Genomic DNA, 15,956 nt, shown 5'->3' on the forward strand with positions numbered 1-15,956 from the left:
GTGCCACGAGAAACACAAACCTCATCCATGACATGGTTAATAAGTGTGATTGTTAATCATTTCAATCTTACAGTTATTAATTATGTATACTTTATTTAAACTATATTAACAAGCAGCACATGCTTTAATTAAAGGATCCACATTGACTGAATGCTCCCACTGCCACCATAATCTTCCCTTGTTGCACTACTGAATTGATTTTACAATACCTCTTCTCATTTATTAATCACTAACTGGCTCAGGACAAAAATACATCTCTAATCCTCTGTTACAACATCATTTCTTCTGCCCTCACCATGCATGTAGGTGCACAGCTATGCAATGAGCCAAACAGTAGAGGTTGAAGGCAGGAGCTGGCCTTTGAAGTTTTTACTGGAAGCAGCTGTGAAATTTTGAAAACTGTGTAATAAATTCAGCGATAGGGGTTACAGGTCAGATAAAAACAAGTAAGTAAGACCGAAGAAACAGTAAAGTCAGTTCATAGGGTAACAACACAGGTGGGTTCACAAAACTGTAGTCCAAAAAAGAAGTTCACATAGGAAGTACAACACAGTCATTAATTCTAGTTAACATATACCTATAGTAAACTTTTTTTTTTCTTTTTTAAACAAATAGGGTAAAATTTATCAGCATGATTCAACTTGGAACTGAATCATTTCTTGGATGGGCATGAAATTACTGATCACAGAAAAACTAATTTAATGTCTCAAACTGCAGGAACAACACTGGCAAACTAGCTTCAGTAAGTTTAAGTATATAGCTATAGAAAATAGGCTCAACAAGTATACTTTTGGAGAGCAGACGAAAAGATGTCTGTCTATATTTGTTTGGGCAGAGATCAGAAAAAATGGTGGACATGACAGTGTCAGTAAATCTGCTGTAGGACCTTAGTGGTTGCTGCTAGCAACAGAATGCTCAGCTGCTGATGACAGAAATATGAACCCTGTGGACCTCGAGGTCAGTCCGCACTGGGCTGTTCATTGTTCCCAGAATTAAATCCAAAAATGGTGAAGCTTTTTTTTTCTTTTAAATCTAAGCTAAAATGCACTTGTTTGTTATTGCTTTTACTGAAGACTTGGGTTGTTTATTTTATTATAATCTCCCATTTATTCGTTTCATGTCATATATTCTGTTATTTTGGCCTCAAAGTCTTACGTAAAGTGCTTTATGTTATTTTTTTTATTGCTGTCCTTTGTGTTTGTATTCTATTTGCCCTTCCTGCCTCATTAACACCATAATAGTGCTTAAGAATAAGGGACCTGTCTTTCATTTAACCAGATTTTCCTTACAATTTAGGCATTTATCCTGCATAATATCAGGAAAAAGTAAATTAATGCTTGTTTATTTCCACTACTGTTATGTGACTTATATTTCTTTATTTAATCCTATATTTAAGCAGAAAGTCTTATTGAGATTGAGATTCTTCAAGAGAGACATGCGTAAAAGAAAGACCATATACAAAACATACAGAGAATATTTACACACAGAAGTTACTACAGTTTTACATTAAGAACAAAGTATAGTCTTCAAGTGAAATGAGAGATTTCACATCAAAGTTTGCTGCACCTTATTTCATTTGTGAGCAGCATAGTACCTGAAACCAGTTCTTCCAAGCACTGAACATGTTGTACAGCTAATTTCAAAACATCCTGTGACCTGAAAAGAGAAGTACTGCATTTATGCAAGACCAGCACTTTTCACAGAGAAGCAGTCAGAAAACCATTTAATGGACAGCTCGTCTGGTCCTAACAGGGATAGTTTTTTTTTATAAAATCGATATACGATAAACCAAGTCAAATGCTTTAGATAGGTCCATGAAATATGCAGAACAGTGTTAATGATTGTCCTGGGTATTAACAATATCATTTAGTACACATAATGCAGCTGTTGTGCTCATGGCAACTAAATCCTGACTGTTGAGGCTGCAATATGTTTTTTCGTTTCTAGAACCTATTGCAGTTGAGAGTGTACAGGGAACTCAAGGGTTTTTGCTAAGCAGGACAATTAGCAGTTGCAGTTGGATCATTGAGATAAACAGCTGGTGGCACTAATTTTCCAGTCAGGTGCTATTAAACCATTCCAGAAAAAGAGGGCCCAAAAGGATGACGCCATTAAAAGAGTTCCAGTGAAACCTAAAAAAAAAGAAAGGTGAAAAACAATTTAGAAAACATGGTGGAAATATTTTTGCATGTTTCATGTATTAATTTGAGGAACACTGTAGTCTCCTTATCACTCCATACAGATCTGATCATTTTTGTCTGCTAGCTATTTTTTAGTGGAGGGGAACCAACACATTCTTCATTTATGTCATGATTTATTAACTAAGTGTGTATCCATTGCCCCTTATTGCATTTTACTTTTATTAAGTAAAATGATGCGTGTGTGAACAGGGTGTGATAAAGGCTACTGTGATACTTGGGTTAATAGTGGATGGTCTGGGTCTTGGTTAGTGAGCTCTGATTTTGATTGAGTTAGTCTGTGCTCAGTTGGTATTCTGGTCAGTGGGTCAGTGCCTGCAGCCACTCCTCTCTTGGGTCATCTGATAAAGTGATGTTCCTTGTCAAGTGTTCAAATCGCACCATTTAATTGCCCTCTGGCCTCCTGGACAGCAGCCAATCAGCTCCCTCGCTCTTATTCTCTTCATGTCTGCGTTTGTCTGAAGTTACACTATTCTTGCTATCCTGTTTTTCTCCTTCTCTTTCTTTTATCCTCCTTTACATTTTCACAACCACTTGTATCAGCATAAATTCTCATTTTCAAAAAACAGTTTTTTGGTCAGTGACAAATCCTTTTGAGTTTCGGCTTTCTCAAGCCGCTTGGAAATCAGTTTTTAGAAGCATGGCACCGATTGTCATTGAAGGAAAATTACATTCTCTTTGGTCTCATTTTGACCATAAAAGGAGATTTCACATGAACCCACAGCAGTGAAAAAAAGTGGTCCCCAACCCAGCTGGTGTAGCAGTATAAAGGAATGGGAAGATGTTGAGCCTGCAGTTATAATAAGACAGTTATAATAAGACATGAACGCCAAAGACTCTTTGTAAGAAAACAAGCCACAGCAGTTTCTAAATGTCTGATTTACTGTGCTTTAGAGTACAGAAGGGTTAGAAAGGCAAGGTTTCACAATGTGGGTGAGTTGTGGTGTGTTAAGGAATTTTATTTCCATTCTCATGGTGGACACTGTCATATTGTCATGCAATATGGACAAGGCTGATTTTTGAGCAAGAGGTTGTATGATCTAAATTGATCCTTCAGTCAGTATGAAATTGCTAGAAAGATAAAGGAGCATTTATTTAGTCATCACATCATCATATAATTCCCCACAATGCCTTTCACGGTATAATGGGACTCTGTCTTCCACTGCCTCGGACAGAGCACCTATTATGTCATCAAAAAGAGACGATTAGCAGACGAAAGGGGAGATGAAAGCGAGGGCACCAACTACCTGTTCACAAAGGCCGTAATTTTTACCGGTAATTAAAGGCTTACATTTCCCTGACGGATCATCTGGGGCCACAGAACAAATGGGGAGAAGGAGCAACAGAGATGAAAAGAAGCGGGATTCTCCTCTGTTAAAAGCTCTCAGGCTTGTAATGGTAATTAAGGGCTTGTCTCTGGAGAGGGGACAATATTAGAACAGAGGAGAGGCTGAGGGGGGTGGAGGGGTGGGCCCCAACTCTTTCATGTTCTCATTGCCCTTACTCATTCCTCCACTTACTCTGCCCAAATCCTCCAATCCACATTTTTACTGTACTTCTAACCCCTCCAGTTCCCCATCTCTCAGCGACCTGCACTTTTCCGCAATGCAGTGTAAAAAGTTCAGCCTATACTCAGTGTTTCACATCAGCTCACTGCTGTGCCACAGACAAAAACGCCACATTGTCGTCCTACAATCGGGCTTTGTTGCAGGTATAGTGGTCCTAAAAAGTTTTAAAAGGCTTAAACTGTTTTCTGGTTGTGTGCACCCAGAATTTTGCTTTGGCCCTTCTTCAAATTAAAGCTGACTTTGATCATTTCTCGCCATTGGCACAAATCCACAGAGGTCCTAGTGTGGCACAATACCTGTCTTCACCGTATTTTTTTTAGTCCTGACGGAGCCTGCAGAGTTGCTCCTAACCAGCACAGTAGGTGTTGTCATGGTAACCTGCAGGAGGCTAAAAGAAATGAATGACAGATTTGGACTTTTCTGAGCTCAACACCTCACTCCTGATAAAACCAGAAAACAGTAAACACAGCTGTCCTTTTACAGTTCTCTGGAGTTACCACCCCCTCTCCCCCATGTTACACTGAACCTGAACGAAGAAGCAGGATCAGGTATTTGTTATCAGTGGGGACTGGGATAAGAATTTAGGCAAGATAAGAGATAAGATAAGAGAACAGATTATTGATCCCCAGGTGGGGAAAATTGGATGTTAACAGCAGCAGAAAAAACAGTCAGAGAAGTATAGATAAAAATACAATATAGAATTATGGATAAAACAACTAGGGAAAAAGGCAGTGGCAGGGGTCTTCGGTGTTGCTGTACAGCCTGATAGCAATGATGCTGTTCACCATGGGAATGGAAATAAAATTCCTCATGACAAAGGAGCGACTCTACATTGAACACACATATGCACACGCAGTAGTATTTTACTGAAAGCAATCTCAAATATACCACGAAGCACAGGTCAATTTACAGACAGTTTGAAATATATCGTAATTTTGTTGTTCCAAGCCTCAAGTGTGTATTTATTGGTTGTCTTGTTCGCTCTCTTATCCTTCCTATGTGAAGATAAAGGATTACACAGTACCATGTGCACTTTTTCATGCTTGTTTCACACCTTGTGGGGGAAGAATCATGACTGACAGGACTTGTATCAGATTCTCCTGCAGCGATATCTGCAGGAAATCTTCACAAACATTCTCTCTCTCTGTCTGACTGACAGCCTCTCTCTTTCTCTCTCGCTCTCACACAGATACACATTCATATTATGTGCACACACAAGCACTTTCTGCTTGGCTATTTTAATTAAATGCTTAAAATACCCAAACTCTGAAATGAAAGTCTCTGTCAAAAGCTAGGCTGTAAAATATCACCATGTTGCATGAAAGCCTTGTGCACTAATTCAATTTCTGATGATTTTTCTCACTTCAGATGAAGGGTTATATGGCCCATTCTGGGGGCAGTGTATGAATCATTTGGTAATGGCAACCACCAAAATAAAATTTCTCTTAATGTTAGTTAAGTTTTAAATGATTGTTTAATTCAAGTTCATCATAAATCATCATAAAGTTTAATTCAGTTTGGTTGCAGTAACAGTGAGAAATGACAATTTCCTATAATAATCTATTGATATCACTCTCCAAAGAGAGTCTGAATTCATTCATTTCATTTGCTCATTTTCCCAAAAGAAAAAAGTACTTATTATAGTTTCTTCCTTTGGCTCTTTGACCCTCACTGTACAGATTGATGCACAGTATGTTGAGAGTTTGTCTCTAGAAAACTGTTTTCACATTTGCCTGCTCTGGTGTGAGTTTGAGACATGCACATATGGGCAAATTTTTCTGACATCCCAGCCTTCCAGGGTGGAAGCCAGCCATCATGGCCCAGAAATCAAATTACACAAGGACGAGTGAAAGCTTTTGAAATCTCCAGTGCAAAAACTGTACTCTTAGACCAGACTTGAGTGACCAGTTTTTGTAGCTGTTGTTTATGTTGTTGTTTAAGTGAACATCATTTTGTGGAAAATCTCTTCTGGATAAAATGAAAAGTGCCACCACATGTCTGGACATGATCTTTATTTTGCTGTATCACATCATATTGCAGTTACAAGTGCTCATAAAAATGAAAGAGTACTTTAGTCAGATAAGATGAAGAAAAGGAGCTTGCAGCCAACTCCCTTGGTAACCTCATGTTGTTGGATGAGTACACTGAGAGAAGACTGTTGGGTACAGGAAGTCCTGAGGATGTGATGTGATGTTAATAGGAGACTGGTTCTCTAATTATAATATTCTTCACTGTCAGCTGTGCAAACTTTTTACATCTCACGCATCCCCAGACTCCAAATATCTCCTGCATTTGATGGTTTGTAGAACTCGGAGATTGATGAGTTAAACTGGGGTGGTGCGGTTATTCTGCGGAAACCTGGTGTTTTTTGTGCATGATTTCATCAAAGTAGCTTATCATTGTACAGAGTAGCCGCAGATATAACACACATACTGTGTCATACTGTATGTGTTCATATGGCTGCAGAGATTTTGATAAGATGAAAGTAAAGGTTTGTAATGCATAGTTGTGTTTTCCATATTTGGTTGTTTTGGAGTTTTTTTGTGTTTTTTTTGCGTTTTTTTAATTCCAAAATGGGTGACGTAATGAAAAGTGAATGGATACTGAAGATGACACATTTTTATGAAAAATGCCAAAACGTCAATTTGCTTGGTTTACATGGAATTCCCAGCTCATTGTGACCTGCCACCCATCTGCACAGAGCAAAAAAAAGCAAAACAAAAAAAAAAAAATCAAATAAATGAACAAGCAAGTTCACTTCAGGGTGAGGAAACCACTAACATGTGGTATCTCTTCTTGTGTTAGTCTTCGCGCCCTCCTTGAAAAGAGTGCTAAGAGAGCACTGGATTGTGCTGAAGACCAAAGTGTGTTATCAAACGTCAAACACACTGAATATGACTTATTAAAAAGAACATCAGATTGTTTCTGATTCTACAAATAAAACATGTCGGTTGTTGTCACACACAAAGAAAGGCACAAACCAACTCTGTTCTAAGCAGTGACATGTGAAAGACAAGGGTCCTATTCAGTGGATTCTAGGAGAAAGAAATAAGACAGAAATGACATTGACATGCATGTGCATCTGTTCATTTATAATCATGTTTGTATGTGCATGGTTTTATTGTTTTGTTTTGTTTTGTTTTGTTTTGTTTTGTTTTTTTCTGCTTGTCTCCTCATTCATCTGCCCCTCTGTCTGCATATCTGTCAATCTCACTGTGTGTTCTGTGCATCTGTGCTGAATTTGGACAACATCTGCAGAGTGTTTTCTGCACAAGGTTTGTTTTCCTCTCCTCTGGCTTGGAAAGTATTCCTCTGACTGAAACTGAGTGTCAGCACTGTGAAGCCTAATTATCCCAAATACTGTGAAATCAGCTAAACATGCACCAAGTGAAGTTGAAACAAATTGAATTCACGACCCTGTGTAGCATATTAACTCAGTCATTTACTCACCCATTCATTCGTTCATCCATTTATTCACTCATTCATCTATCCACACTATAGAAAAAACCAAAGACCTGCCTAATTTCAGGGTTTAGTTCTGATACATGTGGTTGCTGTATGTGTTTTCTAATAGAAGGCCACTTTTGTGGTTCTGTTCATATTGTTATTTGGAGTGAATGCACTTATAGGAAGTGTTCATTAGTGAGCTTTAGAGGTGCTGGTAGGTGGTTTGTTACTGTTGGACAGAGCCAGGCTTGCTGTACCTTCACATTTATCTTACAGATATCAGAGTGATATCATTAATCTCATTGAACCCTCTGCAAAAAAAAGCAAATAAGCATGTTTCCCAAAATGCCTACTGACTTATTATTTTTTTAGCTTTCAAAAGCAAGTCGAAATAAGAAAAGGGTGGATCATAAGTGTCCTTTCCATCAGGCGCCATAACCAGCTCTCATCCTCAGGAGGAGGATGTCAATAACTCAGATTACATGGATTTGTTCCACACCCACGCATGTGTGAAGGCAGAAACAACACACAACGTCGTGCACATTTAAAGAAGCACACACTCATGAAAACTCTTAATCATGCTCCTGCGCTATACAAGGCACACATTCAGTCAGCGGGGGATATTTTTCACACCAAGTTTTGCCAATCTCTTGTAATGGCACACTTATTTGTGAACATCAAAAAATGACACAGTCATTGGTTTGAATTTTTGAGTTTTTACCAAAAAGGCAGGTAACATGTTAATCCTCAGACAAAGGGGCAAGGAGGTATCAAATGTAAGCGAATGCAGAAAACTGATATTGCTGGCACTCTGTGAAGTCTTATTTTGCTTAGGGTTGTTTTGTTAACAGTATATTAAAGGCATGTTGTGTCAGCATTTGTTGAGCTGCTGTTATGCTTTCTGTTGTTATTAGAGCGGTTCCAATATCAGTTTTCACTGCAGGGTTATGATGATAAGAAAACATAATAAAAATAGAATCACAAGAAAATTAAGGAAAAGTCAACTACAATTCGTCTTTGTTCATAATGCTTTTAATATTAAACTGCTTATGATGTGCTTCCAAACATGAAAATATATTAGACTGATAAATGTTTGAGTCACTGTCACATTGGGGTTTTTTTTGACAAATGGAAGGAGCAGGGGAGTCAATAAAGAAACCCCCCCCCCAAAAAAAATACAGTACAATATTTATAGTGTATACATGTATGTAAGGTGTGAGGAGATCGGCCTCTGTTGCCTTCAAAGTAGTGACCTTTTGTAGCAATACACCACTTCCCATTGCTTCTGCCACACCTGGAATACTCGCTGGAAGTCCCATTCTGTAGGCACATCCAGACTTAAACCCCATGGAGCTGGTTTGGGATGAAGCGGACAGAAGGGGAAAGCAAAGCAATCTGCCTGTGTAACATATTTGGGGGAACTTCTGAAACAGAGTTGAGATGAACTTTCTGAACAATGTTTGCTGAACGGCCACCATCTTGGAACACAATGTCCAGCTCTCATAGTGCATTCGGGAATGTGATGATGATTTTGCAGATGTGACGCTACATGCTGGTGTTTGTAAGAGAGGAAGAAGCAACAAAGGTGGCTCTGTAAATAGTTGTACAGTATGTAATTTGCACAGTTTGGTTACTTTGCATGTTTGCCACACAAATAATTGTGGCCATACAGAAAAGCACTACTGTACCAAAACATGTGCGGTTCCTGTTTTGTAGGTACAGATTGTAGCCTTTGTAGGGTCCGGCTGTACACAAATACAAAGCTGAAGGACAGAAGGTCTGTGTTGGGACAAACTTCCTGAACAATATTGCATCCCATTGTGGAAAGAATACCATGATTGTGTTCAGCTGCTGGATGATTCAGAGATTGAGATTTAGGCTAACTTTAGTTCAACAAGAAGATTCTATTGTTCTTTTTTTTTTTTTTTAAATCTCCAGTTTTTTATTTGCTCTATGCTTTAATTTCAGAAACACTGAGACACTGAATCATGTAAATTTAAACAGCTTGGAAAAACTCAGTTGTTCTAAAACTTATGACAGGTAGTGTCTATCTAAATATAGCCTATGATAAGGGCTCAGTCTAAGTTCAGACTACTGCTTTTGCTAGAATATTATATATTGAGATTGTTCTTGTTTTTCATGTTTTTTTTTTCATATCATAATTCAGATTTCTTTGGTTCCTTCTTCACTATGTGGTGTTTTTAACTGAAACTGACTGTACTACACTCTACACTTTTACATGGACCAGTAGGCTTTTAATTATCTAGGTTTTACACGGATGTGTTTCTTCTGTTACGAAGCCCAAGGTGATCTCTCCCTCTCTCTCTCTCTCTCTCTCTTTCTCACACACACACACACACACACACACACACACACACAAAATACTTATGAGTTACCAAGGGTTACAGACTGCTCTGAGAATAATAATAGATTAGAATTATAATGACACTGCTGTGAGATTGGACAGCAGGAGAGAACAGTAGGATTTTGAAAGCTGCTCCTCCTCCTCTGTAACTTGATAGTGTGCAAATGATTCACCTCATTGTTCCAGTCTTGGTTAATAGTTTTCCTACCATCTGTTCGAACTTCAACCAGCTTGACATCATAGTAGTTTGCTTGCTCAGAGGCTAATGACAGAGTCATGCCAGTGCTATGTAAAACTGTCTTCTCTATGCCTGGTTAATATTTGTACGTCTTTTTTCAAAAGCCTTGCAAACTCCTGTGTTCTACTGTGGCTCTGGTTACACTGCACATGTAACACCAGGAGAAAATCTCTCTTTGAAAATTGAATCGAAGGCAACTGGACTTAAGTTTGTCTGGGAAGACGTTTCGCCTCTTATCCAAGGGGCTTCATCAGTTCGTACGCATCGGTCTATCTAGTCTAGTGGATAAGAGGCGAAACGTCTTCCCAGACAAACTTAAGTCCAGTTGCCTTCGATTCAATTTTCAAAGAGAGAACTATGACCTGGATGAATGAGAACATTCACAGACATATACCAGGAGAAAATGGGTGTTATTTCAAATTATTTAGGTGTTATTTCAGCTCTAAACTAGAATGTTCTGGAAACAAAGGAATGACTCTTGTAGGAAGTATAGGTATGTTAAATGCAGGCAGAGGATATTTTGTGATCATTGATGTATTACCAGAGCTAGATATAGTGTAGCAGAGTAAGCAAGAGTAAGTAAAAAAATCCTTTTCTCCTTCAGCCACCATTGTAAAAGACTCGTCTGTAAAACTGTGGACAGAACATTCTGAGTGACACACAATACTCCTAATTTTGTGAATAGTTAATGGAACTATAAATCATATTTAAAGAAATTATAATGTTGATATGAAGTTAGAGAGACGTTAGTGGAGTGCTCAGAGAAATGGAAATTGAATCCACAAATCTATGACAACTGAGCAAACTCCATGTGCTCAAGAAGATTATGTGAGATTGTGTGCGAGCTCCAAAGCAGGTAATAATGCACATTGTGGTGTTGTGTTCGCCAGATGAAACACTTTATAACAGCTGTAAAAAAGCTATGTGCATTCATGGGGCATCTCCTCAATTTAAAGTGTACGGGATTTTATAAGAATGAACGGCCGCCATCTTGGAACACAGTGTCCAGCTCTCACAGTGCATTCAGGAACGTGATGATGGTGCTGTGATGTGATGTGATACTACCTGCTGGTGTTTGTAAGGGTTGAAGACACAACAAAGGTGGCTGTGCGAGCATCTTTGTTACTTCTGCTGCACTTGAATTATAACTACACAGCATGAAGCCTTCAACAATTTCCTGTGCTTTCCAGGGAGCTCAGTGGAAACTTCCTCTCCAGGCAGTGGCTGCTGGCAGCATGACATTCCTAGTGTGCAATTGATCAATGGGATAAACATCATAGGTAGAGATTTCTGAACAAAAGACGAGGGAAATGTTGCATTTGTGTCTTACACACACACAGACACAGTTGTACAGTATGTAATTTGCACAGTTTGGTTACTTTGCCCATTTTCCACACAAATAATTAAGTGTGACCATACAGTAAAGTACTACTGTACCAAAACGTGTGTGTGCACGTGCATGTAATCACACACAGAAGGTTCATGTTTTGTAGGTACAGCGTGTAGCCTTTGTAGGACCCGGCTGTACACAAATACCAAGCTGAAAGTAGCTGTTGAACTTTGGAAATGTCAGCCCCTGCTCCTCACAGACTGTACTATCAGTTCATTCCTGGGTGTCCTCCCAGCCTCCTTCCCTGCACACCATAAAACTTTCCTTGTGCTGAGAGTGACCTACTGAAATCTTTTGAAGCTGTGTCTGGGTTGTGGGCTGGGGGGAGCACAGCGGATACATGCCCTTAGTTCAAACACAAACACTCTTTCAAAAATAACCTTGCCAGTTTTGCTCTGAGGACGTGTGTGTCACTGTTCACGGTCAGGAAATGTGAGAAAAAGGTGCAGAGTTATTACTGGTGCACGGTTCAAAGATCATTACACTGAGATGCTAAAAAAAAAAAAAAAAAAAGTGGAAACCGCTGTAAAATGTAATGCATTCCAATAGAACAGTCTTGCTATAAATACTTAAGCATTTAGTTTCAACTGTGTCAGAACCGATTTGACTCGGGCTCATTTATTTTTGAGACTGTAAGTACTTTAGTTCTCCTTCTACTCTCAACAGTAGACTGTGGGGAGCTGTCCATGGTGCTGTAACATGTTAAGCGGCATTACTGAATACATGCCCCATACCAGTACAGTTTACCTTTCCCTCCTGCTCATAAATCCTGTGGTGACAGAGACAAGCATCTCTTTCACTTCCATCCCCTTCATGGGTTCCCCACCGTGCTTCCCAAAATCACATGCCTCGGAGCCAGTCACAGCACTGGCTCCCCCGAGAGGGCCGTCCATACTGTTTACTGTATGTGCTATGCGGTGAGCCTCCCTGATCTGTGTGTTGTTTGTGGCTCACTGAGAGGCAGTGGCATGTGATTGCTGCACCCCAGGCCCATGAGAATGCCACTTCAGAGGAATGCAAAATAAACATGTGCGTAGTACATGACAACAATGCTCTATCTTAATGTTCACCAGCTTAATACAGGCATCGTTCATGGACACTGACAGTCTTGCATTAATGCTAAAAAGCACCTCTTTATGCCAGCTCTCATCAGCTCACACCAGGGCTGCATGTAACATTAGATTTACATTTTTTACTTTTTAGCCCAAGCTCTTTGGTGATTTTGAATCGTCCTTAAATAGCACAGTAATAGAACCTACATTATTGAAATAGAGGTGGGGGAAACTTTTTTAAATTGTTGCATAAAGTACCACTTTTTTCTTTTCTCGTTTTGAATACTTGCCCTCTCTGTTCAGCCAAGGAGATAATCCATCAATTCACGGAACAAAGACCCTGTTGGCTCTTTGGAAACAATTAATTCGTCTTCCATGTATCAACTCTCAGCAAACTGCAGTTGTTGACTCCTGACCTTCCTTCACACCTAGTTCCAGCTCTTAATAAAATAACGTTACACTCAGCCTCCTCTCACTTCCCTTTGCCTCCTTCTCTCTCATGGACGTACAGTCTCGAGGGGGGTTTTAGGAAGCTCTTGAGTGCCCTCATGTGTTCATTATTGTTTACTTGCTCTGAGATCAGTGCACTGTATGTGTGTGCAATTGATGTGAACAAACCAAAACATTTCCAGAGATGTTCCCCTTGAGTCTGTGTAAAAGGGAAGACTGTTTGCTTTAATCACAGCTGCACACCCTCCAAAGATTTGTTGGGGGTGCATAAGCACATGTTCTCTCATGCAACCTTTTTTGACATGAATTTTCTGCAAGTATCTGTGTGTGTGTGTCTGTGTGTGTGTGTGTACATGTATTAGTGCTGACAAGTGTGCTCTGGCATATAAGTGTATGATGCAAAAATTACAAAGAATTGGGAAAGCACATGTCACCACAAAATAACATAAAGTGTTTCTGTTGATGTCACTGACTGACTTTGAAGGCGCTTGTATGATATGATAGAATTTTGGGGACGTGCACATGAAATACATGTCTTTTTTTTTTTTTTTTTTTTTAAAGCCAGCAGGACAATTAAGCATGACAGCATGTCATCTTCTGTCTTTGCAGGGAGCGCTTTGAACCTGACTTGCCGGGCGTTTTTTGGCTACAGCGGTGACGTCAGCCCGCTCATCTACTGGATGAAGGGAGAGAAGTTCATAGAGGACCTTGACGAAGAGAGAGTCCAGGAGAGCGACATCAAGTAAGAAACACACTGCTGGTGAAATAATTTCATTGGACTTGGCTGTAATGAGGAATTAATAGCAGCTGTGGATAAATTTTCTGTAAAATACTAAAGGACGATGCCAATGGTTTTGCATGTTTTAGCCCATTAACTCCAAATTGCATACACTAAACCAACCATTTTCCAGAGATTTATTCACTGCCTTCCAAGCAGCTGCTGCTTTCCATTTCTTTTGCAGTGGTATGAACATCATGCAGAGACTTGAAGCTTGTTTTACATCATTATTCGTTCATTTTGTAACCTTAATTCTTTAATTACTTTATTGTCATGTGAAAATGCACCTGCAGGCAGGTGGAAGTGGGATGACTCACAACATTCTGCAGGGGAACGAGTGGATTGCATACATCTCATAGATATCAAGATAATTATGTATTATACATCACAGTTACTGTGTAACCAAAAATGAACGTATAACTGTAAAGTGGAAAAAGTGCTTTAACTTTCACATAAACAAAGTGTGCAGGCTCTTTTTAGCACATCAACATTTACTGTTTATCAGCATCCTTTAAAGGCCCTACAGCCATAGGGGGGTAAACGGCAGCACTGCGAGGAGGCAAAACAGCTTGGAGTTCTGAACATTGTTACTTCAATATCTTGCTGTAGCGTTACAACATATCATTACACAGTATTGGTTCCAGTGTATCATATTGTGCTGCATAGCCGCATTGATTATTTGTCCCAAGCCTCATTTCATTTTCCAGCTACATTGTCAGAAAAGTCAAGTCAAGACAAGACAAAAAAAACAGAAAACCTGTACTGCACACTTTTTTCTTTCATGCAAGCAATTTGAAGTGTTTTAAATGCCAAAAAACTTTAACCTCTCATAAAGAAAAACATCCCTTGGTGTGTGACATTCAGTTATAAACTCTCCTGTGAATTTAGCTGATCATTGTTTCTTTAAGTGCTACAGGGCTAATTTGTTTTTCTCTGTTGTATATTTTCTTTCTAGAATATTATTTTGTCTTTTATTTTATTTTCTGTCTAAATACCCATTTATCTTTCCTAAAATTTTGCACCACAGATTCATGTGCCAAATGTTAAACACATTATTCAAAAAAAGTGAAACATTCTAAAATTTTCCCAGCAATCCTCACTTAAGACATTTAAAACAAGCCCATTTCCATGTCTCTCCCTCCTAGTGGTGTAACACATTTAAACAAGTCCATTCCCTGGTCCATGTGCATGTTTCCCATTAGGGCTGTTTGGAGAGGCTGCAGCTCTGGAGAGACAGCCCTGTCAGATGGTTAACAACAGCCATTTTTCACACCGCCGCCACTATCGCTATCTCCCTTGCTGCACCCACCTATACCAGCATGCAGATGGTCCACAGGGAGCTGAGGAGGAGGGGAAGCGATGGAGAGGTGGAGAAAGAGAGGGGGAGCAGACAGGAAAGAAGTGGAAATAGAAAGAAATATAGGAGAAGTCACTGAGGAGGAAAGTAAAGAAGACACATCTGTGATAGTGAGTTTTCTTGGGCACTGATATAAACAGGCGACAGAAACAAATTTCATTTTCACCACCACTGCTGCTCTCCTGTCTTTCTTTCTCCATCTCTTCCCCCATTACTCCCTGACACCAGGATTCCCCGACTTACTGGCTGAGGGCTTAGTTTTTCAATAATTCATATTGATATTTTATGCAGCGGATCAATAATGTATTTGATCATCCACTCTCTGTTGCTGATGCTGCTACCTCAGCCTTGTTCAGGACCAGCCAGAGCTTTAGTTTTACCTTCATAAAGGCAGAAGATCAGGCAAAGATGGGGAGAAATGGAGAGCAAGGCTAGGACAAACTAAACATGAACAAACCCTGCAGCCAAGCCTCCTTTTTAGATAGAGTGGACAGATACAGTGGGTTACCTCTCTTCTTCAGGCTGGCACCCACACAGCTTTAGCTTTTATTACTAATGCATCAGCAGCCAAACTTGAGCTTAGAGAAGAGCACTCATACATTGGGCTCAGACTTTCTGCAGGCATTTATTTACCCAACTCGGAGCCTATTGATTTGGAAGAGTTCATTTCTATGGTAACCCAAGCCCATAAATTTTCATTTGTGCCAGCGGGAAAGGGCTATTGTTGTTATCATTGCATGGATGACTGGACATTAGCATAGCATGCAGAGATTAATAAATTAGCAAAACAAACCTGGTTCAGCATAATAAAGGAGGTGATCAATATGTTGTTGACCCAATTCAGTTGCTGTTTTGCAGGTGCACGTTGAAGCGAATGTATAAAAGGAATGAATAAGTTGGAAATTGATCACTAAATGAGCAAACACAGAGGTTTTGCTAATGAGGCAGGATGAGAATATAGAAAAGAAATAGTGCCTGCAGCAGCCATAATTTGAGAAAGTGCTCACATTTAACTCATTCTGCTAACTCTGTATCAATAAACCCAATCACACAAAAGAAAAGCAGAGGATTTCACAGAGTTTTACAAAGATTTAGATGCAGTTCTACAAATCT

The 15,956-nt window shown here is 39.5% G+C and overlaps 1 protein-coding gene across 1 annotated transcript in view; it reads left to right on the forward strand.

Moving 5' to 3' along the window:
• Positions 1-15,956, forward strand: part of il1rapl1a (interleukin 1 receptor accessory protein-like 1a) — a 126,597-nt gene that overhangs the window by 100,749 nt on the left and 9,892 nt on the right. Inside the window, exon 6 of the mRNA XM_041057211.1 lies at positions 13,318-13,450. Coding sequence (XP_040913145.1) covers positions 13,318-13,450 — 133 coding nt within the window. The remainder of the gene's footprint in view (positions 1-13,317; positions 13,451-15,956) is intronic.

The sequence above is a fragment of the Toxotes jaculatrix genome, chromosome 15, assembly GCF_017976425.1.
Source record: "Toxotes jaculatrix isolate fToxJac2 chromosome 15, fToxJac2.pri, whole genome shotgun sequence".
Taxonomy (NCBI): Eukaryota; Metazoa; Chordata; class Actinopteri; family Toxotidae; genus Toxotes; species Toxotes jaculatrix.